Source organism: Pogona vitticeps, chromosome 15 (genome assembly GCF_051106095.1).
Source record: "Pogona vitticeps strain Pit_001003342236 chromosome 15, PviZW2.1, whole genome shotgun sequence".
NCBI lineage: Eukaryota > Metazoa > Chordata > Lepidosauria > Squamata > Agamidae > Pogona > Pogona vitticeps.
This window is the reverse complement of record NC_135797.1, coordinates 5,761,767-5,787,081: the sequence shown is the minus strand read 5'-3', so window position 1 is coordinate 5,787,081 and position 25,315 is coordinate 5,761,767. Positions and strand designations below refer to the sequence as shown.

The following is a 25,315-nucleotide window of genomic DNA, read 5'->3' as shown; positions in this document are numbered from 1 at the left end:
GCTTAGACCACCTTTTAACTAATTGGCCAGTTTCTGACCTTATCTGCTGGGCAATATTTTTTTATTTTACACAGGTTTTTAGCCCTTGCAACGAATTTATTTAATACGGTTCTATATATATTTTAAAATTTTTTACTGTTATCCTTTATTTGTGGTTTTCGTCGCTTTGTCTTTTCAAAACGGGGAGAGGCACATGACAGTAAGAAAATGTATTTTGAATTTAATTGAAATAGTATCAGCCGTGGGTCCTGATGGCAATTTTCAGACTGTATATATTTTAATTATTTTGTCTTTTTCATTGTATTTTAAATGTTGTGAGCCGCCCAGAGACCTTTGAGGGTAGTGTGGGCGGCATATAAGTTAAAAATAAAATAAAATAAAATATTTTTTTAAAAACCACCTGGATTTTCTCCAGGCGAGAGATAGCCTGCGCCTAGCCATGGAGGCTCTATTCAGTCCAGGAAGGAGGGGGCTCCCTCCGTGCCATTTAAGAGGGTGACCTTGAGAAGCTGTGGAGGGCACAGTCCCAAGCTTGTCTCTGCTTCTCTTTCCTCCGATTGCAAAACTTTAACTTTTTTGGGGGGGGGAGATAGAGAGCACGTACCCCCGATCTACCCTCCAGCCCCGCGACCGGAGCGCGACAGGGTCGGGAGAGGGACAGGGAGAGCAAGGGGCAGCCAACAACGCTTCCTCGTTCTTCGTCCTCGAGGGGGCGGGTCCATGCGGGAGGAGCCCCGCCCCCTGCTCTGCATATTCATCACCCCTCCCCAAGCCCCGCCCCCACCAGCTGGAGGAAGCCGAGTAGGAAGTGGGTTGCGATGTCCTTTTGTGTCCTACAGCCGGTGCGAGGAGGAGGAGGAGGAGGAGGAGGCAGAGCGCAGCCTTCGCCCATGGCCCGGCGGGGCCACTGAGCCCGCCTCTCTCCCCCCCCCGCTTAGGGGGGTACGTGGGAACGATCCGACGCGGGTGTATGTGTGTGTGTGTGGGGAGGGAGCAACGCGTGTCGTGCTGGCCGCCGTTCATGCTGCTGCAGCCGCAGCTCGGAGCCCTTGTCTGCTACCAAGGTCAGTGCGATCGTGGAAAGGCGGGGAGATTTGGGGGGGAAGAGAGAGGTTGGAGGGAAACCCCCTATGGATGGGGGGGTTCACACAACCACATACACACATGCACCAGTTGGCTCTCTGTGTGTGTGGCGGGGTGGTGGTGCTGGAAAAAAAGGGGGGGAAGCAGGGGATCGGGACCAGGGAGGGGGCGCAGTTGGGACTGGAATATGGGGGGGGGGCAGAGACCTTCTTTCTGGGAAGGGGGAGCGGTTTAAGGAGGTGTAGAACCCCCCCCCTTTTCTATGGGGTGAGAAAATGCAGGCAGATCCCAAGATATGCATCTGTGATCAGAGACATTTATGTGCTTACGTTTGCATGTCAGTCTACAAGGTTGGGGAGGGGGGGGGGAACGGTAGTAAGTGCAGAGAAGGCACGTGTGAACGGTGGCTTCCCTGCCCGGTGGATGCTGCAGGGCAATGGGAGAGGGGGGCTCTCTGAGAGGACCCTCGTCCCTAAGATGTTCGGGGGGGCAAGGGGGGGCTTGGGCAAGCATGTGGCTGGAGTTTTGGCGCACCGAAGGCGCATGAGGAGGGTCGGGACATGTTGGGAAAGGGGGGGCCCGCAGCTTGGCCGGACACCTGTGCGGTTCCTAGGGAGACATCGAGGCCCGCTGGTGTGGGAGGAAGGCTGGGGAGCACAACTCTGGGAAAGGAACGAGAGGCGCATGTGTGCGCCAGGAAGATACCCCCGTGTTTGCACGGCAGCACGTGGACACATCGGGCGGCTGTGGCCAGGTGGCCGGAGGTGTCATGGTGACCATCCAGACGCAGCAGTGCCCCCCTTGATGCCACGGGGCAGAGTTGGCCGTTGCGCCAGCCGTGGGTGCATCAGATTTGCACATGGCCTGCAAACCCCACCCCCCACCCCCGTGCATAGCACCAGGAATGCACCTGTGAACAGATCAGCTTAGATGGGAATGACCCCTCTTTCACCCCCCCGGGGAGCCCTCCTTAGACCACTAGGGAGCGCTACAGGGTGTGGTAAGGAGGGAGTTGCCTCCAGTCTGGGCAGTGTGATCTGTAAGGGGGGGGTCAAAGGTCACACGCACACAGCCTTGCACTGGATAAGTGTGGCAGAAAGAGTGCGCAACCGTGAAAAGCAGCGGGTCAGATCAGGGGTGGGCAGAAGGGTTTGGGTTGCTTTTGGATCACAACCCCCAGCATCCTTGACCGTGGGCAGAGGCGGATGGGAGTTGTAGTGCAAAAAAAAAAGTCTCCCTTAAATGCACTTCTGGGGTCTGGACAGCTCCCCTAGATCAATTTCCCATGACTTTCCATGTGCCTCGTTCTTTTTCGGCCTGGAAGCGGGGGAAAGTTTCATGAACCCCGCATGTACTTTTCCAACACATTTTAGCAAGCAAGAGATAATATGGCAGGCAGGGGTGGGTGGGCTTGGCAAGGCAGTTTAGCTTCCCAGCCCCATAGCTCCAGCCCATATCCCCTCCCTCTGACTAGGAAAGAGGCAGAAAGGGGGGCCAAAAGTCCCCTCCATTTGTCTTGCAGAAGCTGCTCGGTGGGGGAACCAAAACCCCGTCGGTCAGCAATTCAACGAGACGTAATAATAGTTCTGCCTGTGTGGCCTGCAGAACTTGAAATCATAGATTATTTTTCCATAGGGGGGAAAAAATCAGGGAAGATAACTTTTCCATTCAGCCGGGGTTGGAGCCGACACGTGTTACGCATAGGTGCATAAGAAATGTTTGTAGCCGCATTGTGTCTTCGGTATTGTGACCCTGGTGCCCACGTACGCACACCCCATTAAGAAAACCTAATAATTCCCGAAAAACGTTCTCGCTAGTCGCCCCTGAGCCATTTTGTGACATTCCGGAGAGGATGCCAGGAAATCAAACCTCTGCCCCATTCCCATGTAGTGGTGGAAAACCCCAAATCTAGTTATGGGGGGGGGAGGCAGAGAGCTTAAACTGCGGGGTTTCAGGAGGGCGCCTATGCGGAGGGAGGTTTCCCCAAAGCCGGAGGTTCTGCCTGTTCTTTGGCTGTTTACTCTTAGCTTGTGGTGTTTCACGATGTTCCCCCCCCTCCGTCCAGAGAGAGTGGGCAAGCGAAGAAGCGGGCTGGGAGGGGGGGCACTGTTTTTAATGCCACCCTAGGTCATGTCCGGTGGCCTGGCAGAATCTCCCTGAAGTGACCTTGACACGGATGCCAGGATGCCGATGGGGACCGTGCCAGCTACCCACCGGGGTTGGGGGAGAATGGAAGAGCGGGGAGTTCGAGAGGATCGAGGGAACCGGGGGGGGGGGGATTTCAGGCTCAGGTGGCTGGCTGCCCCCCTCTCCCAAGTAGCCACTGCCCCCGTTTCTCCTACGCAGGAGGATGCCAAAAAAAGTCATCAACCCGAGAGTCTGTTTCTCGCCTGCTTGAAGTAGGCCTGCTCTGAAAAGAGCGCTGCAGATCTGCTTAATGGGGGGGGGGGGATGGCCGGCTGTCGATTTGGGGGCACGCACCCCTAACTGACCATGGGAACCCAAAATCTCGGGACTCTCCGTGGCCTGGGCCAGGCCATACGTGGCCGGGGTATGCTCAGTCAAACAGGAAACCGGAATGGATGTACAGTATTTGGACATTTCTCTCTGTCCGGTGGGAGCTGCAGGGCATCCACGAAGGAGTGGTGGTAGAAATACACCCCCCCACACACAAAAACACACATAAATGTCAGATGGGGATACACATTGCTAGGGGTCGGCGCACCAATAAATGCGCAGTAGGAATCAGAAAATGATTCGTATTGCGCATTGATGCTGAGTTTTGGCGAACGAAAGAGAAGCTGATGGATGCAATTTGGGGTGGGGTGGGGCTGGGATTCGAAGGAGGTGGGAGTTCCCCTTGGGGACTACAACACCCATTGTCCCCAGGCAGCAGCGCCTGAGGGGGAGTGGGTGTTGTAGTCCGTCGCTGCAACTGTCCCCACCTCTGCTGAGGGAAAGCCACCTCGTGCTGGAGCAAGGCCCTTTTGAATGGAAAAGAAATGGGCCCTACGCCCTTTTCAACATGTTTCTTCAGCAGCCATTTTAAATTTCTGGCAAGCGAAGGGTCTCTGGTACCACCTGGCCTGCTCAAGGGCAGTCCCCAACACATGGGACATGTAGTTCATGACATCTAGCGAGCACCAGGTGGTGGATGCTTGTTTTGTAAACATGCAAACACAGATATGCAACTGCGTAACATAGGGTTAAGAAATACGTACCCCCCCACAGATGTAGAGCCTTTGAGATCTTTTTCAACGACAACCCCCATGAGGGCTGATGGGAGTTGTCGTTGAACAAGATCTTGAAGGCTGTACCTTTTTTTCGGGACTGGGGAAGAACCTTCTCCCCTTCGGGATGACTTGACCCTCCCCGCCTTTTCCCTCCACGACTTTCATTAGGCGAATCCAGGATTCTGATTTTCCAAACGTGGTAAGGAATCGTCCAGCGTCGTTCGGGATTCTCACGGCGCCCTGGTCCTTGTTTGCTCTCTTCCTCCCCACCCACCCTGTCCGCCTTTCCTGCAGCCCCCTCCAGCCATGTCCTCCCGGGAACGCCGAGCAGAATTCTTCATCAAGACCGAGCCGGCGTCGCCAGACAGCCTTGCCCAGCACAGCCCGAGCGGGTCATCTGATACCAGCGCCAGCGGGGTCCCCCAGGAGCTTGAGACTGTGGGGGCACCGGTGGCCGGGACGGGGGCTTCCCGGCGGCGCCACGACGATGACACGGACGAGCCACCCGGACGGGGGAAGTACATGCTGAACTCCATGCCCAAGCGTCTGTGCCTGGTCTGTGGCGATGTGGCCTCCGGGTATCACTATGGCGTGGCGTCCTGCGAAGCGTGCAAGGCCTTCTTCAAGCGCACCATTCAAGGTGAGTTTCTCCTCCTCTGGTTCCCTTCCGTGACATTTGCACGCCCCCAACATTGTTCAGAAAAATTAACAGAGAAAACCCCAAGGAGGAAGCCCAATGTCCGGTCAGTTTGCTAACAGCCATCTAGATACCTCCAGAAACTTTATCCCTTGTTGTTTTGTCTGTGTGGTATACTGCTCTTAAACCTGGAGGTTCCATTTAGCTGATAGAGCACATAGATGTCAGCAGAGGTGACGCCACGGGGAAGAAGGAGGTTCACAGATAGGAGAGGTAGATTTCAGAGTTATTCTGAGCCCATTCCCTAAATTTTTGTTTTCCCTAAGAAACAAACACACACAAAGGACATTGTGGCTCTTTTCAAGGAGAAAGGAAAAACAAACCTATTGTAAATAAATAAATTTTGCAGGAAAGCAGCAGAGGGGTGCTGCAGTATATAAGAAACTACATTTATTGTAGGGCACGTTTTTTATGGGTTATAATGCAATTTCACGGATTCATTAATAAAAACCAGCCCCTGATGCTTATACTGGAGGATTCCTCAAGAAATAAAAATACTACCCAAGCAGTATTTCGGCCTGTCTCTGCCTAGGTAAATAAGATAAAACAACAACAACATGCAAACACACACACACACACACAAAGCCATGTTATACCACCATAGTATTGTGAAATGGTTCTCCAGCGACTGGGGCCCTCTTACTGAAAATGTCTGACTACAGGCTTGAATGTCAACAGAGCTATCTTTTCCCCCACGAAATTGTCTTTTTTCAAACAAACAAACAAAAAAAAAAGCCGTCTCAGCGAAGTGCTCTTGCCTCATCCTGTAGCAGGGGAATTCCACGAGTTAATTATGTGTTATGGGAAAAACGGCTTCCTTACATTGCCTGTCGGTCCTCAGCCCTCCCTTCTTGTCAGTCGCTCGGTGGCACTGGATAGGGGCTGATGCTGCACAAAGATAAGAAATTCCTTGCACAATTTTTTGTGTGTGTCTAGCTGTCTTTTACCAACATTGGCCAAGAAAAAGGAAGCATCTCCTTCTACTGCTGTTTTTTCTTCTTTTGAACTGCTAATTCAAGATAGATTCCCTCTGAGGCTGGAGGCTCCATCATCTGTCTTAACTCCGAAATCCACATATATTTATTTATTTAATTTATATGCCGCCCACTCTACCCAAAGGTCTCTGGGTGGCTTATTTTTATACATTCAACAATATAGTGGGAAATGCTGAAATGGCAGAATTCATTATGATTTTCTTACAGAGTGAGCCCCTCTACTTGTGTAGACTTCTAACTAATCTTGCAAAATTCATGGAGCTGTAATGAATGGTCTTCAGCCCACTGCGGTGCAACCTTTAATTTTTCGTTTAAAAAGGCTGGCCAATTTGCAAAAAACGTTTTTTTAGGGGCTTAGCAATACAGTTCCCAGTTTAAGAAAAACTGGGAACTGTAAATAAATCTACAATCTAAAATTTAGGAAGCTTTTTTGTTTTGTTTTGGGGTGCTTTCCCTCCTTCCTCTCCCCCCCCTTTTCTCCATTTGTAGGAAACAAAAGACTTACCTAGCTTTGTCTTGATTAGTTCCTTCATTCTCTGACCACCACCCCCCATGCTAATCTGTCACAGACAGTCATGAAACTTGAAAGCCTCATTATCGCCTCATCCACCTGGAGCAAGAAGTGTATTCCCTGAGGGTTCTGCCTGATTGTAGACTGCTCTTGCTCTGGAAAAAAAAATGCTCTCCTGCCTTGTCCTCCATTTCCACCCATCTTCAGTCTAATCCTTTCAGGGTTGGGCATGGACCTCCAGGTGACCCCCCCCCCCGCCACTATGAAAAATGTCTTCATTGAGATCTATGGGGTTAAAGGCTTAAAACCCTTGTGGAGTTACTTTTCACCATATTCCCACCTTGTCTGCTTTGTCTGGTTCTTGTAAGGATCTATTTGACATCCCTCCTCTGCTGGTGATACCCTCAAAAAACATGGCATCAGTTGTACAGTGGTGCCTCGCATGACAACGTTAATTAGTTCCGCAAAAATCGCTGTCGAACGAAAACGTCGTCATGCGATTTTAAAAAGCCCATAGAAACGCATTAAAACCCAATTAATGCGTTCCTATGGGCTTAAAACTCACCATCCAGCGAAGATTCTCCATAGTGTGGCCATTTTCGCTGCCTGTGCAGAGAGGATTCTGTGCCAGAAAACAACGGGCGGCTATGTTTTTCACCCGGCGGCCATTTTGAAACCGCTGACCAGCTGGCTGAAAATTGTTGCTTTGTGATGATCGGTTCCCAAAACAGGGAACCGATCATTGCAAAGCGAAATTCCCCCATAGGGAACATCGTTTTGCAATTGCAAAATCTTCAACGTAACACGATTTCGTCGTCAAACGGAGCGCTCGTAAAGCGAGGCACCACTGTATTTCTCACCCAAGTTAACTTACGTGTAATCGCGAAGGCTTTCACGGGACTTTCACGAGACTGGCGAAACGTTAGGAAGAACAACCTTCAGAACACGGCCAAAGAGCCTGAAAAACCCACAACAACCATTAACTTACGTGCCTGTTTTTTCCCCACTTGTCGGCAGAACAACCTTGTGAAGCAGAGTCGGGCTGAAATTAACTAGGGCCTAAATACGAGTTTCCTAGCTCAGTCGGAACTTGAACCTAAATCTCAAATTTTCTGATAGGGTATACTGGCCTCTCCATGGGTTTTCCCCACGGAGAAAATTGCTGGAGCTTGATTTCCAGTCAATCTCCAGCACCAACTAGGATAATTCAGCCCTTGAGTAGGTACCCCTGCACACATTGACATTCACTCTTTCATCATCATAAACGTGTACTGGACTGACATCTCCCATAATTCCCTGAGCAGCACGGCTGCTGGGGGAATTCTGGGAAATGTATTCCAAGAGGGGGGGAAATTGCACACCTCTGTTGCTCCCCGGTTTGACCATGGGCTATTTCAAGAAGGACTTCCTTTTTTGCGTGTCCAGAAAATCGACATCCTGAGTTTCGGTGTACACAACGTCAGGATATTGCATTTCTACATGACTATCACTCTTTAAGCCAGTGGTCCCCAAGCTTGGGTCTCCTGATGTTCGTGGACTACAACTCCCAGAAATCCTGCCCAGCACAGCTCGTGGTGAAAAGGCTTCTGGGAGTTGAAGTCCAGGAACATCTGGAGACCCAAGGTTGGGAACCAATGCTTTAGGCTTTGTAACTAATTCGGTCTCTATGTTTCTCTCTCAGGCAGCATTGAGTACAGTTGTCCGGCCACTAACGAGTGTGAGATAACGAAGCGGCGTCGGAAGGCTTGCCAGGCGTGTCGCTTTACCAAGTGCCTGCGTGTGGGCATGCTTAAGGAAGGTATGGGTTCTTGGGGTGATGTGACTTAATGGGGCGTCCCGGATAGACCTCAAGATAGATGATAACCGATTTTAAAATGGAGAACGGCCACAGAAGGAGGAGAACGAAAAATATTGTGGGTGAAACATGTTTTGCAAGAACTTAAGATGTGCAAGAGACGGAGATGCCTGGAATTGAACCGCCGGTCTTCTGTATCAAAATGGGCTCTCTGCCACCAAGGTCCCACCTCTCCCTTCCTTGCTCGCCACAGTTTCTGCGGGCAGCCTCTTTTTCAGAGCCCGAGGGGAGAGAAAAGTTGCCCGACGAGCTGAAGTTCTTTTAAACTTAAGAATGTCAAGGTTTGGGCCTTAACCAGAGCTTGGCAAAAGATTTGCTGGGAAGGATTTGCTCAGAAAGGCGGAAGGCATCGGGGAAAGAGGAAGGCCAAATACGCAATGGATCAACTCGCTAAAAGAAGCCACAGGCTTAAGTTTGTTGGAATTTGTCGAGTTTGTCGAGAGGATATTTTGGAGATCCCTCATTAATAGGGTCTCCCTAAATAAGGGGTGACCTGGCAGCATGTAACAACAACAAAATTTTAAGTTACCATATTTTTCCGTGTAAAAGACACCCCCATGTATAAGACACCCACCCACTTTTCTAACCCAAAATTAAGAAATCGAAGTGGGGCTTTGCAAGTGCAGGGGGAAAGGGATCAAGGCACTGCAGGATCGCTTTAATCCCTGCTTTCCCCTCCACTCGTTTTTGTTCTCCCTTCAACTTACTTCCATGTATAAGACGACCCTCAATTTTTAGTCTACAGATTTTAGGCAAAAGTATAGTCTTATACATGGAAAAATATGTGGATACATCCAAATTAGCTCTTTTGAAAATGGCAGGTGGAAAGCATTTTTGAGGAGAAAACATTCACCCTACTCGGGTTTTCACGCAGGAGACCGGCGAGGGGGGCTGATGTGGTGTCTAATTTGAAAACGAAAGGAAAGCATCGTGTTTTGTTTTTCCTTGTATACACATTGGCTGAAGTCCAGGAATCTATTTATTTATTTATTCGATTTTTTACCTCGCCCCTCTAGACAACGTCTAGAAGTGGCCTCTTGAATTCGTGGAGCGTCCGGAGGAGTCGGATGCCCCGATCCCCACGGATTCAGTGGGGCTACTCTAGTGGGCATTGCCTCCTGGGTTCCGGTGAAGAATTAATAAAACTGGCTAAAACCCATGTGACTAATGAACTTGGAACTTCTCACAGTTGAGCGATAGCCCTGCCTAGAAGTCAGGCTGTAAGCTTTAATCTATTGAGTCAGTAGCTGAGTCACCCTGAGCTTTATTTAGTGCACTGTTTGCCTGCTGGGTCCCCCCCCCCCCGCCGCCCGCCTTGCAAACTATGTTCTGGATAGCGTCCCAGAAATTTATTGTGAGCCCCTTCCAGAAAATCACTGGTAACTCTTGAAGTATCTTGGAAGAGTGTATGCCTGCTCTACGGCTCATAATTTTTGTGTGTTGTGTTGTGAATGTTTGCAAGGAGAAACAGGGGGGGACCTTGTTTAGGGTTCTCACAGTAGCAGAGGAACCACCGTGTTAGACGCATGGTCTGTGTGTCTTACAATAAAGCGGGCAGGAGTGAAATCAACTTCTTTTTATTAAGAAAGTTGCATTCAAGGGAGAAAAGCCTACGTCCTGATTCGAACTCGATACACACATGCTGATTTGAACTCGATACACACAAGCTACATCGGAAAGTGGGAACAACAGTTCTGATCCTCACAGGTTCAGGGAAAAGAATGAAACAGTGACAGATAGGCAGATATTAAGGATCTCCCTCTAGCAGCAGCTCCACTGGCTGCTGATCCGTTTCCAGGCACAACTCAAAAGGGCTGATTCGAACCCAGAACGCTCTAAACGGCTTTGGGTCCAAGGTCTCTCAAGGACTGCCTTTCCCTTTAGGACCGTTTTTGAGTGTTAAGATCATTGGGGAGGCCTTTTATTCGGTCCCACCCCCCTCACAGGTGTGTTTGGTGGGGACACTGGAGAGGGCCTTCTCTGTGGCTGCTCCCAGACTATGGAACTCCCTCCCACTGGAAACCAGGCTGGCCCCGTCTTTGCTCTCCTTCCGCAAGCAGGCCAAGACCTTTCACTTCTGATTCGCTTTCCCTTATGGATCGGGTATCTGAGACGGGTTTGTCAAATGGAGTATTGTGCTTTGTTGCTTTGAGTGTGTGTGTTTTTTTCGGGTGTCTGTGTGTGATTTTGTTTACTATTTTTAGTATGGCATTGGATTGTTTAACAATATTTGTATGCCTACTATATTTAGTTTGAAATATTGCCTTTTTCATGATGTGAGTCTCCTTGGGTCCTTTTTTAAGAGGAAAGGTGGGGTGAAAATATTTTAGATATAATAAAGATAAATATACAAGAGATGTAGCAGGAAGTTGAGGGCAGAGACGTGACTAAATGCCAGAAAAAAAAATCTCTGCCTTCTTCATTTCCAAATGCCCATTGAGGTCATCTTGGGTGGATCGGTGCTAAGATCGGTGTGATGCTTGAAGCATGCCAGGTCTAGGCTAACTCCGTTGAACCCTATCATAACCGTTGATGAGGCATGATGGAAGTTGTAGCCAAAAAATTTTACTCATTCCTAGCCAAGGAATCCCACATTTTGTTCCCCAGCCCTTTGCTTCAAAGTTGTGCATTAATATTAAAAATGCTACTTTTGCATTAAGCAGGAAAAAAGGGCATCTCATCTTAAGAAATCAGTGTTTTAAAAGTCCTGCTAAAAATCTGGCTTTTGAAGTGTTGTCCTAGTTTAGATGCATCCGCACGACACATTTTAAGATCCTTCCCGGCGTTTCAGTCCAAGGACATCTGGCAACACAAAATTAGGGATCACGGATACCATGGCCACAAATCTTCTAGAAAAAGAAAGGCTGGTCTGTGGAAGTTTTTTGTAGACATTCATTCCGGGATGAAAGTTCGAGACAGAAATCAACCATTAGAATTACCTAGGTCTTCCCCCCACCCTTGTTTATTATATCCTGTTTTTCAATCTTATTTTTCTTTTCTCCGCTATTCCTTTTTCAGGAGTACGTCTAGACCGGGTGCGCGGAGGGCGTCAGAAATACAAGCGCCGGCCGGAGATGGAGGCTGCCACCTACCCCAGCACCTTCGTCACCCCGCAGATTGCCACAGTGACCGCCAAGAAGCCAGGTGAGGGGGGCAGTGAAGAGGGGGAGGGGTGCTGCTGAGCCCCAAATTTCCACTCAGACAGATGCTTTGCCATGTAGTCTCAGTATTCTAACTCTTATGTCTGATGAAGTGGGCCATGTTCCATGAAAGCTTGCTTGAAAATATAGTACAGTCGTGCCCCGCTTTAACGATTGCCCCGCATTACGACGAATCCGCTTTACGACAATCTTTTGGCAATCGCAATTGCGATAGTCTAAATGGAACGCATTGAACGGTTTCAATGGGGTTTTTAATTTTGCTTTACGATGTTTCCGCTTAACAGCGGTTTTCCTGGAACAGATTATCGTCATTAAGCGGGGCAACACTGTAATTAGTCTCTAAGGTGCCACAACATTTTCTTTGTTCTTGTGCTTTTCTTTTGTTTCTCGCCAAAATTCTCAAAGTGAGTAACACCTTTCCTTGATACTTAAAAATTTCCAAAAAAAGAGAAGTGCATGCTTTCAAGGCTCGAAGGCTTCTTCATCAGGCTTAGCTTCAAAAGCTTGCGGGTGTTCGAGATATTTGTGGTCCAATCAAGAAATGACCCGCTTTCGTTTTTGGATTTTTGTCCAAGGGCTACCTGGCCTTGTGAAAAAAAATAATCCCTCCCTTTCTCAAACCGAGGAATCTGCCTGATTTCCTTTACTTGCCGTGGACAACCAAGAAAGGGGGAAATGGCAAGGCCAACCGAGAAGGAGAGAGTGCAGAATTGCAATAAAAACTGCGTAGGACCGTCTCCCCAGGAAATGGTTCCTTAAAGTGAGCAATTCCCATTGCCATAGCAACTCAGTGGCACAGCCCCAGGAGGAAGAAGTGAGTGTAGGCCAGAACTGAAAGGGATTTCTTTGTGTTTTTTGTAGGTACAAATTCAGGGAGAAAAAAATCGCGTGGGTAAACCTTTCCTAAGTCTGTACCATTTAGAGCTGGAAGCACCACATGATTAAATTCTGAATTGTGGTTGTATAGCCATACAATAAACGTGTGTGAGAAAAAGTTATGCACCAACATTTCTCCATCACTTGTTAACTATCCAGAAATACAGAGGCTACTTAATTACAGTGGTGCCTCGTTTTTCGGGATCGCTAATGCGGAGGCATACCGATCGTTCCAATGGGCAAAACTCGCGTTTCGCTTACCGATCTTCGCTTTGCGATGCCCGCGGATCAGCTGTTCGGCAGTTCTAAAATGGCCGCCGGACGACCGAAATGGCCACGCGCAGCGTTTTCACGCCCTCCCCTCACTTACCGAGGGCGCGAAAATGGCTGCCGCTATGGAGGAAACTTTGCTGAACGCTAAGTTTAGGGCCCATTGGAACGCATTAAACGTTCCAATGGGTTTTTATGTTCCGTTTAGCGATGTTTTCACATAGCGAGGATTAATCTGGAACGGATTAACCTCGCTATGCGAGGCATCACTGTATTATTATTATTATTTTAATGGTGGTGACATTCAGCCGTGTGACTCTTGGGACCGCACCGCTTACGAAGACAGGGGGGGTGGGAAAGTTATAGCTGGTGTGTGGTTTTTCTCACTGTGGAAATATATCAAGTAAAACAAAACAAAAAAAACAGATTAAAAAGTTCTGGCCCTTTGAAGACTAAGTGCTGTATTTTAACGAGGGCTTTCGTGGATCAAATCCACTTCCTCAGACATACGAGTGAGGCTGGATGACCGTCATGTTTATACATGGGGTTGCAACCGCGGGGAGGGATATAGATAATAGACAAAGTGATAGTGGTTTGTTAGCAGTGGAATAGGCTATCAGGCTGTGGATGATTTCAATCATCTGTCTGCAAAGCAGCAACATTAGGGGTGGTCACAAGTGGCGAACAATGAGAATCCGCGTAGGATTTTCCACTTGGTAATGTCAGCTGTTTTACACGGCCTCATTTTTCGGTTTAGTTCACGGGTGGAGTGAGTCTCCTTGGTGCTTCCATATCTTTTGGCCGATGAAACCCATCAGGCTCAGCCAGTGGTCAAGGATTCTGGGAATGTTGTTCAGAACATCTGGAAACCCAAATTTTCCGCCCCTGGTCTAGTTGCCTGGCTGCAGCGATCAGCTTGGATCTGTGGTTCCCTTCATCCTGCAGAAGGGGAATGGGGTGAATTGCATCTAAATGACCAGTTGTGCAAATGGGCACACAGTCAAGAATTGATTGTGTGCCCATTTGCACAACTGGTCAATTAGATGCCGGACCTTGTCAAGTAGGCCTGGCCGGTTGTTCAAACCTTATGTCAATGTTTCTGGCTAGGATTTCCAAACTCTGGGAAAAGATGGGGAGTCAGGGTCAGAAGTCGTATACCTGCTTACCTGATGCACGTGCCTTGTTTTTCGTCCACACCCCCACCTCCGCAGCTCCCATGAACACGATGGTGTCACACTTGCTGGTGGCTGAGCCAGAGAAATTGTACGCCATGCCCGATCCCGCGCTCCCTGATGGCCCGGCCAAGGCAGCAAGCACTCTGTGTGATCTGGCGGATCGGGAGATTGTGGTCATCATCGGCTGGGCCAAAAACATACCAGGTGAGGGCGAAAGAGGCAAACACACACCTGTGTGTGGTTCAAAACAGGCTACTGGACTGTTCCCAAACTCAGCCAAAATCAATGGCGTCTGCTTAGAAAGCACGAAACAGAGCAGGCGCCCTGCCTTAGAAGGGAAATACAGTGGTGCCCCGCTAGACAATTACCTCGCAAAACGGTTTGTTCGCTAGGCAATGAGTTTTTGCAATCGCTATAGCGCTTCGGTGTTTCCTATGGGCGATTTTCGCTGGACGTGCTTCGCAAGACTTTTTTTTTTCCGGGACCGTTTTTCGCAAGACGATGATTTTGACAGCTAGGTCCGCGACTCGCAAAACGGGTGATTTTAGGACCGTTTTTCGGAAGACAGCGATTTTGACAGCTGATCTGCGCTTCGCAAAATGCAACATATTAAAATAAAAATTGGCTCATATTAGTTTTTTAAAATACCATATTTTTCCGTATATAAGACGCCCCCATGTATAAGACACCCCCCCTTTTCCAATCCAAAATTAAGAAAAGTTAGTGTGGCTTAGGAAGCGTATGGAGAAAGGGATCAAAGTGCTGCAGGATCGCTTTGATGCCTGCTTTCCCCTCCACTTGTTTTTGTTCTCTCCTCAGCTTACTTCCGTGTATAAGACAAGCCTCAATTTTTAGTTTAAAGATTTTAGACAAAAGTATAGTCTTATACACAGAAAAATATGGCACCAGGCATAGTATTTTTGGCCTGTCTGAGCTTATTTTGGTCATTGTTGCATTACAGTCCTTTTACCTGCTACCTCCTTCACCTTTAGTCCGAACTGCAAAAGCTGGGTCTGTCATGTGACCGATCGATTACCGATAATTTGCTGCGCTCTTTCCCCGGTGCAGGATTCCCGGCCCTTTCTTTGGCCGACCAGATGTCTGTGCTGCAGAGTGTGTGGCTGGAGGTTTTGCTCCTCGGAGTAGCCTGGCGCTCGCTGCCCTGCGAGGACGAGATTGTCTTTGCCGAGGACTTTGCGCTCGACGAGGAAGCGGCCCGGACGGCGGGGCTGCTGGAGCTGAGCGGGGTGGTCCTCCAGCTGGTGCGCAAGTACCGTGCCTTGCGCCTGGAGCGTGAAGAGTACGTACTTCTGAAGGCCTTGGCACTTGCCAACTCAGGTGAGTCCCGCTGTGTGAACGCAAGCCTCATTGGCTAGGGAATTCTGGGAATTGTGGTCCCAAAAAAGTAAAAAAAATTCCAGTCTCTGTAACATCTAGGGTGCTCTTTTGATTTTTTGACTCGCAGAATTCTGCAACAACTTCTTAGGCAGAATTCTGCGAATTTCAGATCACAGAAACATAACCTACAGACACCTACATTTCACACATCTGGAGGACGGCCTGCGTCTGACCTTGCTTCCTGTAGTTAATCTAATAATAATAATAATTTAAGAAATTAAAAGGAAGCTTCCATATTGCTTCCTGGGAGTTGTCGATCTTTGGCAGACTCCCTCTATTAGAGCCAAATAGAGGATGGTTTCGTGGAAGCACTGTGGCTTTTTAAAAATGTTTACAACAGGAATCAAGGCCGGAGAAGGCCATGCAGCCACAGAGGAAGGCCATTCTCCAGGTGAGCAAAAATTACATGTATGCAGCCTGAATTTTGCCTGGGGAATTTTTGGAGATTGCTCAAGAACAGAACTGACCTTCCAGTACCCTTGTTTAAGGTTCTGAGCTGTTTTCTTTACTAAATACTGTACTAATTCCTAGGCTCAGAGTTATTTAAATTTTAAATATGTCTTAAATATAGAAATCAAGGTACAGTAGTACTCCCGAATCTTTGGGATCGGTATTTCACCGTTTCACTTATCCCTGGTCTGAAAATATTAAAAGAAAAAAAAACCCAGATGGACACATTTCAACAATGTAGTTCCCAAAACTAACCACTAGAGGCAGCCAGAGACTGTTATTTGTCTACGGTTCACTATTATCTGCGGTTTTCAGCATCCGCAGAGAAATTGGAACCAATTTCCTGCAGAGATTTGGGGGGTGGGTGGGTTTCCTTCTGTATGTCTTTCCATGCATCCTGCAGTTGTAATAAAAAGTAGAAGCCTACCAACCTGACTACTGTCTGCCCTTGATCACGTCTAAATATCCAGCGGCTTCTCCATCCATGCATATCTTCTCTTTCCACAACCCTTGTTTCCTCCAGACTCTGTGCATATTGAGGACATGGCAGCTGTACAGCGGCTCCGGGACGTACTCCACGAGGCGCTGCTGGAATACGAAGCATCGCGGCGCCCTGAGGAGCCGCGCCGCGCCGGCCGCCTCCTCCTGACTCTGCCCCTCCTGCGCCAGACGGCCACCCGGGTCCTCCACCATTTCTACAGCCTCAAGTTGGAGGGCAAGGTTCCCATGCATAAGCTTTTCCTGGAGATGCTGGAGGCCATGATGGACTGAGCGACGCAGCCGGAGGGAGACGGATTTCGGGGAGGGGGGGTTTAGCCGAAGGAAGGCCTGGAGGGAGGAACGGATGACGGTGGTGGTAGGGAGAGAAAAGCAGGTTTTCCCGTCTCTCTCGGATCTCCTGCCGCTGCACCGCTGCATCGTATCGAGTGCATTTCCGTGTATGCAAAACATACCACTTGCCCATTGCTTTTGCCCCAAGGCGAACGCCAAGCGAGTGGAGGAGGCCACGAAGACTGGGGCGACCCACGCGAGAGGGGCCAGCGGGGCGGCCAGGGTGGGACTCGCGCCTCGGTGGTTATGGGAGACGGAGCGAAATTTTACATTCACACTGGAAGCCATACTTTAATTTTAATTTATTAAGGGGGCGGGGAGGGGAGGGGTATTAACTAGAGTAGCCCTAGCTTGGAAGCCATAGTGGATTAATGTGGCACGAAGGAGGAGCAGGATCTGGGCTTAGCCTTGGCACGCAAGTGCCGGGGGGGGTGTCCTTGGCACAGCCCGGCCTGGCGGGATTTTCCTCCTTTGGAAGAGCCATGCCCCCCCCACCCACCTCCGACTCCACCTTCTCTTTGCCTCTGGGCTGGGCCCAGCGCGATGCACCTTAACGCGGTGGGGGATGTGGCTCCGGGCGGGGGGGGGAGCCCGAGTGCCTGCCAGGTGTTTGGGACTACGACTCTCATCATCCCCAGCCATGCTCCCTTGGGTTTATGGGGGTTGTCGTCTGGGAGGGCCACTTGGATCGCTTCTCCCCCCCCCCTTGTGCGCAAAAGAACTTCCTGACTCCAGAAATCACAAAAAACATGAGGGGCGGTGTGTGGAGAGACGGCACGGAGCTATTTTGGGGGGGGGGGTCTCTTTTCTGTCTCTTTAGTGCTGAGCTGGCTTTCGACAGCTCTCAGGGGAGGGACGTGCCCCCCCAACCGCGTATCCTTTTTCCTTCCCAGTATCCCCTCCCTCCCTCTTTCCGGGAGTCTTGCATTATCACTTTAAAGCAATAAAGATAAACGTTGGGGAGGGGAGACTCCCCACAATGTTGAGGGGGGGGGCAGGGGCGGGAGGGGGCATCCTGTGTCTTACGTTGTGCTTTGCCTGCCTTAACTTTTGGAGACGGGCGGAGGGTTGGGGTGAGGGACCCAACCTCTTCCTTCTCCTGGGGGGAAGAAAAAAGAGGCAGGGGGCTTTTCAGCTGCTTCCGGCAAAGCTCATTTTTTCTTAATTCCCTTGTAGCAATAGTTTCCGAAAGCATCTCTGCTTTTCTTTCAGGTGTGGTTTCATCTTCCCTCCCCTCTCTGCCATACGAAGCCGAGCCATCTGGTCCTTCCCTGGCCAAAAAAAGCCTCCCGCCTTAGACCGATCATACCCCCCCACCCCATCGTCTGCCCAAAGCAATAATACTGATAATAAAACTCACCCCACATCCCTTCCATTCCTTCCTTACCCAGTAAACCAGGGGTAGGGGAACACATCACCCTCCTGAGGTTATGGAACTACAACTCCCATCATTCCTCACCCCCCCCGGCTGTGCCACTTCTGGCTGATGGGAGCTGTGGTCCCTCAGCAGCCAGAGGGGCCTGCCTAATCGCCATCCCTGGGCTAAATTTAGGAGGGGAGGCTGCTTGGCCTAAAGCTAAGAGCTGTGTATATAGCAATATATTTTAATGTATATTCGTTGCAGGAAAAAAAGCGATCTATCCCATTTCTGGCTCGCTTTGCTCCCCCCCCCCCCGAAGGCTGGCCAGCCTGTAGCGTCCCCCGCCATGGTGGGCAAGGGGCGAGGAGGGGGCGAGAGCCGATGCTGGAGATTTTTTTTTATTATTATTAAATTATGTGTGTGTACATATTATAAATACCTCTGATTTGTGTATAGGCGGCTACACATACACATGCATAGAGAGCTCTATTACTGAACAAATTAAAAAAAAAAAAGGCTTCTACAGCCCAAAGAAAGTCGGTGGCTGTCTGTGTTTGTTCACAATAACATGTGTCCAGGTTGGGGAAATATACAAATTATAGAGAATTAAGCCCTTTTTCAATTGTTCCCAAGATCAACTGAGCTAGAATCGGCTGGGAAACATATGACTCTCCTATCGTCCGTAGATTGCATTTCTCATCGGCGTTCACCAACACAACCCATTGAGAGTGTTTTTAATTTATTTATTTTTTCAAATTACAGTGGTGCCTCGCTAGACAGTTACCCCACATGACAGTTTTTTCACTAGACATTGACTTTTTGCGATCGCTATAGCGATTCGCAGAACAGTGATTCCTATGGAGGAATTTCGCTGGGCAACGTTTGGTCCCTGCTTCGTAAACCGATTTTCGCTAGACGATTTGCTTTTCGCTAGACAATGATTTTGCTAGACGGATTATCATCATCTAGCGAGGCACAACTGTACAGTTTTTTTGGGGGGGGAAATGGCACTTGGGTGCTTGCAGTCAGTGACCCAAGTTGAAACAGATGTATCTTTTTGAAAAATAACCCAAATGCATTTTGATTTCTGCCAAAGGAAAAACTTACTGGTTGAAGTACTTGGGATGCTGGTTCTAATGCTACCTAATATCATACTTTAGAGCAGTTGCAGCCACAGGTTAAAAAAGGGGGGGTCAATATGACATCTAACATCTGGTTGGAGAGCAACAAATGTGGAATGGCCCGTGTCAATGGTGAAGGGAGCTACAATTCAACAGTGTCAGGAGGGTGGAATGTTAGAGAAATAGAGGTTAAGAATCTAACATTGATGGACAGAAGATTAGGATAAGGAAATACAGTAGGACCCCTGAAATTCACAGGGGTTGGTTCAAGGCCCCTCTGTGGATGCTGAAAACTGGATATTAGTGAATGCTACATAGCAGGGTAAAAAAAAAAAATCCAGAAAAAGTTATTTTCTCCTGTATCACCAGAACTAGCCACTAGAGAGAGTCAGACAATAATACATAGCATGGGATCTGGTTCCCTCTAGTGTCCAATTCTGGTAAATACTTTGTGAAAATACATTTTTAGTTTTTTTCCTGTTCATGTTTTTAATATTTTCAGACGGCAGATGAGTGAAACTGCAGATGCAGGGGTCTTACTGTACTGATTCCTGGTCATCTGCTCCCATGAGCAGAATCAGGCAGTAGAAGCCTTGAGGTGACAGAGGAACAACATCTTTTCAAAAGTTGCCCCAAAGCGGTGGGAAGCTACGTACCACCCATCAGAAGGGCAGCCATTCTAGAAGAGGTAAGTGGGGGGACCCCATCAACCTTGACTGAAGATGTCTTTGAGACGCTTCTCTGCCCAACCAGTGAGGACAATGGTCAAAGATTTAAAGGAGGGACAGCAACAGCTGGCCTTACAGTGTGAAAAGCAAGGTGGATGAGGCTCTAGCAAGCAGTAGACAAGAGTCCTATACAGTTAAATCAACAAACCATGCACACATCAAATAACTCATTTATTTCTACACATAGGGACAAAACAACCACATGAAACATGCTCCAGCTTTTTTCTGAACCAAAAAACGAAGGGGTTTGCCCTTCCATGGGCATCAGTCCTTTTGAGACCAGCTCCAAACTGCTCATGTCTCCTCTTCACTCAACAACATATTGGGTATACCCTTCGTGATGGGGAACTCACGGCCAGTGTCTGGACACTTCAGCACGCCTTCCACAACCTCCACCTGAAAAGAAAAACGTCCAAAGTAAAAGTGCCGAAGGGAACTCCAGTCAATTACAATTTTCTGCCATCCTACATTTCTGAAGGCAGAGATGAGCAACTTCAGCGGGTCTGGGGGCTGATCCGGTCCACCCAAGAAGCGGTGCCAGGGCTGCAGATGCTACTAAAAACCCCAAATGAAATGGGATGTGGTTGGAACCCCACTTCCAGTTTCCAAAAAATGGGCAATACTGGTGGCCAACGGGATGAAATGGCCCGTGGCAAAGAGGTCCAGATCACCTTTGAAACTGAAAGGTGGAGTGTTGGAGAAAAGATACGGAAACCACAGAGTGTAAAAAAAAAAGCCCGGTGCCTTTTATTCCTAGAAACAGAAGCAGGGGCTGCAGTTGCTTTGCATGAAGAAACTCTCAGTGCCAGTGGCTCGGGGGGGGGGGGCAAAGGGTAAAAATGAGCTTCCCACCTCCATCAACACGTGGTGCACTTTCCGAAGAAAATCTTCGTTATTCTCATAACCAGGGAGGGGCTCAGCAGGCAGGTCTGACCGATGGCCCAACTGGGGGGGAACAAAAAAGATGCAGAACAGTGTCACTTTCACAACTATGCACATTCTTCAGAACTGAGCGTCTCTTAAACCATTAGGTGCTGGAAATTTTACTCAACGGACAGCTTCACAGAGGTGTCTTTGGCTGCCTGGAAGACAGGCAGCTGAGCCTGGACTAGCCCCACAGGATTCAATCAATCATCCACTAATATTTACTCTGAAATTTGCTTTCTGTAATTTGGCTACCCTTCGCTGGAAAACAGTGAGTGGCTACAGGCACTAAAACAGGGATTCCCCACCGCACCTCCGTGACAGGCTGGATTCAATGATCCATAGGGTCCTTTCCAGCTCTGTAGTTCCAAGATTATTATTATGAAATGTTCCAATGACCGTCGTAAAGGAAAACGCTGAGAGTCGAAGACACAGAGGGTATTTCTACTCTGTCCCTCTCCTCACCACACTTACGCTCTCGGCGGCTTCCACCAGCGCCCCCCATTCCACCTTGGGCACCATCCGAGCAGTGAACTCCGGGTTGAAATCTACTTTGTTCACTTTCACCTCTGTGGCCTGTTGGGATAAAAATGGAGAACGAAAGCCAACGTGGGACCAAGCACTTCAAACAGCTGGAACAGCTGCAGGTGGAAATTCAGAGAAAAGCAAAATTGGCTAAGACAGCTGGTTCAGGTAACTCTACTTTTGATCTGTATCCCTGTTTTCTTTTCCGTTAAAGAACCTCATAACATTTGAAAGTGTTATGTGGATTGATGTGTTTTCCTCCCTTCCTCCTTCCCCCTCCAACTCTCCTTCTCTTTACATCATGTTTTTTTGGATTATAAGCATGAGAGCTGAAGCTGTCTTTACTCTTTTATTAATTGACATTTTAGTCAGCTGAGAGCCTTTCCACTTGTACAATATACTTAAACACTGTACCACCTCCCTGTAAAAGATGTCACACAGCAATCCCCTCACTCCCGGGGGTGACACACAGTCTGTGGCAAAAGCCACAGACTTGTATCTGCTTTGGCCACCTAGCTTTTATACGAAGAATTCAGCCCTCAGATCAGGCAGGAAGCAATTCTGGATATAGTATGAAAGATGCATCCTGTTGAACTGGTTGGAAACAGTAACAGTACTATCCACAGAGTTTAATTGTTTATAAACAGACTGTTACCAGAGAAGTCCAGAGGAGTTACATATGGCTGGGGGGGTATGTGGGAATCTCCCAAAAAAATGTTATCAGTGAGTTGGTAAAAACAAGGTTGAAAGGGAAAAGAAGATCAAGTCATTTGGGAATATTCCAGGATTCAAAACCACAATAATAAAATTCAAAGTGAACTGAAACGTAAATCAAATGCAGACTGAAGACTCAGACACTATCACCACAGTTAAACACCCACTGACTTTCTTCCCAACCAACCATGATCTCTGTGTTTTGATCTCTACATTTTGAAGCCATGCATAAGTATTTGCTATCTCTCTTTCGTCTGAGGTGGGCTTGATCCACAACTTGGGTAGGCATCCTTCAGTCTCGAAAGACTATGGTATCGTGCTCTGTATGGAGGACTTGGAACAGCGTCTAGTGTGGCTGAGGAGGCCAATTCGAGAGTGACAATCCCTTCCACACTGGAGACAAATCCAATCTGTCCCCTGTCCAGCTCCCTGGTTTTGCTTCCTTTGTGACTTCCTCTTTGCCTCAGCCTGCTGGACAAGGGTCTCTTCAAATTGGGAGAGGCCGTGATGCACTGCCTGCCTCCAGGCTGAACGATCAGATGTCAGAGTTTCCCATCTGTTGAGGTCTATTCCTAAGGCCTTCAGATCCCGCTTGCAGATATCCTTGTATCGCAGCTGTGGTCTCCCTCTGGGGCGATTTCCCTGCACTAATTCTCCATATAGGAGATCCTTTGGAATCCGACCATCAGCCATTCTCACAACGTGCCCAAGCCAGCGTAGACGTCGCTGTTTCAGTAATGTATGCATGCTGAAAATTCCAGCTTGTTCTAGGACTACTCTATTTGGAACTCTGTCCTGCCAGGTGATACCAAAAATCCGTCGTAGGCAACGCATATGGAAGGTGTTCAGCTTCCTCTCCTGCCGGGCACAAAGGGTCCAGGACTCGCTGCAGTACAGGAGTGTGCTCAGGACACAGGCTCTATAGACCTGGAACTTGGTATGTGTTGTCAGTTTCTTATTGAGCCATACTCTCTTTGTGAGTCTAGAGAACATGGTGGCTGCTTTCCCAATGCGTTTATCCAGCTCGACATCTAGAGAGAGGGTGTCAGAGATGGTTGAGCCAAGGTACACAAAGTCGTGAACAACCTCCAATTCTTGTGTGGAGATGGTAATAGAGGGAGGTGAGTCCACACCCTGGCCCATGACTTGTGTTTTCTTCAGGCTGATTGTTAGTCCAAAGTCTTGGCAGGCCTTGCTGAAACGGTTCATGAGTTGTTGGAGGTCTTCAGCAGAGTGGGCAACAATGGCTGCATCATCTGCAAAGAGGAAGTCCCTCATGCATTTCAGCTGGACTTTGGTCTTTGCTCTCAATCTAGAGAGATTAAAGAGCTTTCCATCTGATCTAGTCCGGAGATAGACACCCTCGGTTGCAGTTCCAAAGGCATGCTTCAGCATGACAGCAAAGAAGATCCCAAAAAGTGTTGGTGCGAGGACACAGCCCTGTTTCACTCCGCTTCGGATGTCAAAGGGATCTGATGTTGAGCCGTCAAAAACTACAGTGCCTTTCATTCCATCGTGGAAGGACCTGATGATGTTGAGGAGACGAGGTGGACATCCAATCTTGGGAAGTATTTTGAAAAGGCCATCCCTGCTAACCAAGTCAAATGCTTTTGTAAGGTCTATGAAGGCCACTAAGAGTGGCTGTTGTTGTTCCCTGCATTTCTCCTGCAACTGTCGGAGGGAGAATACCATGTCAGTGGTGGATCTATTTGCTCAAAATCCACACTGTGATCCACAAAAGCTCAAGTTAAAGTTAGTCTTTAAGGTGCCACCAGGTTTTTGTCATTTTGATTTGTTCTTTTATTTTTATTTTGTTTTTGCCTGAAACAAAGCCTACTGTGGCCGGCTATAAAATAATGGGCTAACTTTAGTTTTTTTTTGGGGGGGGAATACCAAAAACCCTTCCTTGAGGAAGTGGACTTGATCCATGAAAGCTCGTGTTAAAACTATATCAGGCAAAATCCAAAGAGGCAAAACAGTGCCCCCCAAAAAAGACAAAAATATGGGGCACCAGAAAGACTACATATTTTAATGTAAGCTTTCGTGGTCCCGTCCACGAAATCCAGTTAGAATTATAGCAGTTAGTCTTTAAGGTGCCACAACATTTTTATCTCTTGTTTGTTTATTTGTGCGTGTGTGTTTATTTGGTCTGGTCTGCCTTGCAGGGCTGTTGTTAAGCAAATGCAGGGGGGTCCTGCGGAACAATGAGCCGTGCCAACTCCGACCACTATCATCTCTTGCCTCTAACCGAGGAGGCCAAGGGTAAATGGGTGGCAAAAGGCACCCCTTTAGCAGCTAAATCCCCCCCCCCTTTGGTCCCTTGGCGACTGCATTTGATGGGGAAGCAATCAGATCTCAGGGAATCCCCGTTACCTGGATACGAAGAGGGAATCCCCCACCGGGCCGCACTCCCCGGACGTGAGAAGTCAGCATATTGTGCGTCAACAGCTTCATCTCTCCCAGTCGCCGGTCACCCAAATAAAGGAGAGACCCCTGTACGCATGGCTCGCTAGCCCGAACGACTTCCGGTGTTGTGAACGCAGGAATTCTGGGTTAGCCCGGAAGTGTATCGTAGGCGACTTCCGGCGACGTGCGCAACCCTTTTGGCAGACGTTCCGGGAAACGCGGCCCGAGGCGCGACCGTTCCGCGTGAGTTTTAGTTCCCTAAAACTCGTGGTGTTTTGTGGTGGGGTGGGAGCGGGTCGGAGGGTATTGTTGGTTGCTCCTGAGTTTGTGACAACTTTGCCATCCAGGTGCAAAATACACACACACACACACAGAGCATAGCGTTGTGATGGATCATTAACGACACGGCGCGCACAACACTGAAAAGGGAAATATATTATTATAATTATTTGAGGACCAATGTTATTGCAGTTAGCGTGCAAAGAAGCTGAAAAATCCGATCCTGCACCCGTTGAAGGGAAGCACGCCTGGCTGTGTGTTTTTTCTGACGGCCCGATCCAGTGCGGGTTTACTCAGCCCCCCCCCCCAATTCCATGGATGAAACTCCCCGTTTGGCTGCAATTCTGCCAAAAAAGGTTCTTTGAAGCTTCGAGAGACGTTTTCTGGAAATCCCGGCGACTGCCTTCCGAGTCGGGCTCCCTCACTGATTGTGCCCTGGGATTTACTCGAAAGGAGGCCCTGCAAGACGCGATGGGACTCTCTTACTCCCATTGAAGTGCAATGCTATGCTTCTTGCAGTTTTCTTCCAAAAAAAAATGGGTGAAGAAGAGTGGCAGCGGCTGGAGCAGGAGCCGAAAGCTTGCTCGCGTGTAAATTTCCACCCAGTTTCAAGGGACCGGCTTACTCCTGAGGAGTCCAATCATGAAACGCACCCGCATTTACTTAAAAGGGAGGAAAGGGACAAAGTCTTCCCAAAAGCGTGCTTCCTGCAAAATGTCGGCT

At 48.7% G+C, this 25,315-nt stretch overlaps 2 protein-coding genes across 2 annotated transcripts; one reads left to right on the top strand and one right to left on the bottom strand.

Annotated features, from left to right (window-relative positions):
* Window positions 1–796: 796 nt before the first annotated feature.
* On the top strand, window positions 797–18,431 carry ESRRA (estrogen related receptor alpha). Its single transcript, XM_020801733.3, has 7 exons — window positions 797–1,064; window positions 4,611–4,956; window positions 8,201–8,317; window positions 11,393–11,518; window positions 13,893–14,060; window positions 14,925–15,194; window positions 16,228–18,431. The coding sequence occupies exons 2-7, from the start codon at window positions 4,623–4,625 to the stop codon at window positions 16,473–16,475; spliced, it is 1,263 nt and encodes a 420-aa protein (XP_020657392.2). The 5' UTR covers window positions 797–1,064; window positions 4,611–4,622; the 3' UTR covers window positions 16,476–18,431.
* A 1,465-nt stretch (window positions 18,432–19,896) lies between these two features.
* TRMT112 (tRNA methyltransferase activator subunit 11-2) lies at window positions 19,897–24,453 on the bottom strand. The gene is made up of 4 exons (XM_020801711.3): window positions 24,281–24,453; window positions 21,143–21,244; window positions 20,597–20,689; window positions 19,897–20,140 (listed from the first exon to the last, which is right to left on the bottom strand). The coding sequence occupies exons 1-4, from the start codon at window positions 24,359–24,361 to the stop codon at window positions 20,039–20,041; spliced, it is 378 nt and encodes a 125-aa protein (XP_020657370.1). The 5' UTR covers window positions 24,362–24,453; the 3' UTR covers window positions 19,897–20,038.
* Between the last annotated feature and the right edge of the window lie 862 nt (window positions 24,454–25,315).

Bases quoted from the DNA above. Each gene is read 5' to 3' on its own strand.
- ESRRA (XM_020801733.3), top strand. From the start codon at position 4,623: ATGTCCTCCCGGGAACGCCGAGCAGAATTCTTCATCAAGACCGAGCCG. The intron at 11,519-13,892 runs GTGAGGGGGGCA...CCACCTCCGCAG, and splicing joins AGTGACCGCCAAGAAGCCAG to CTCCCATGAACACGATGGTG. The intron at 14,061-14,924 runs GTGAGGGCGAAA...TCCCCGGTGCAG, and splicing joins CTGGGCCAAAAACATACCAG to GATTCCCGGCCCTTTCTTTG.
- TRMT112 (XM_020801711.3), bottom strand. From the start codon at position 24,361: ATGAAGCTGTTGACGCACAATATGCTGACTTCTCACGTCCGGGGAGTG. The intron at 21,245-24,280 runs GTAACGGGGATT...TTATCCCAACAG, and splicing joins GATTCCCTCTTCGTATCCAG to GCCACAGAGGTGAAAGTGAA. The intron at 20,690-21,142 runs GTAAGTGTGGTG...GTTCCCCCCCAG, and splicing joins TGGTGGAAGCCGCCGAGAGC to TTGGGCCATCGGTCAGACCT.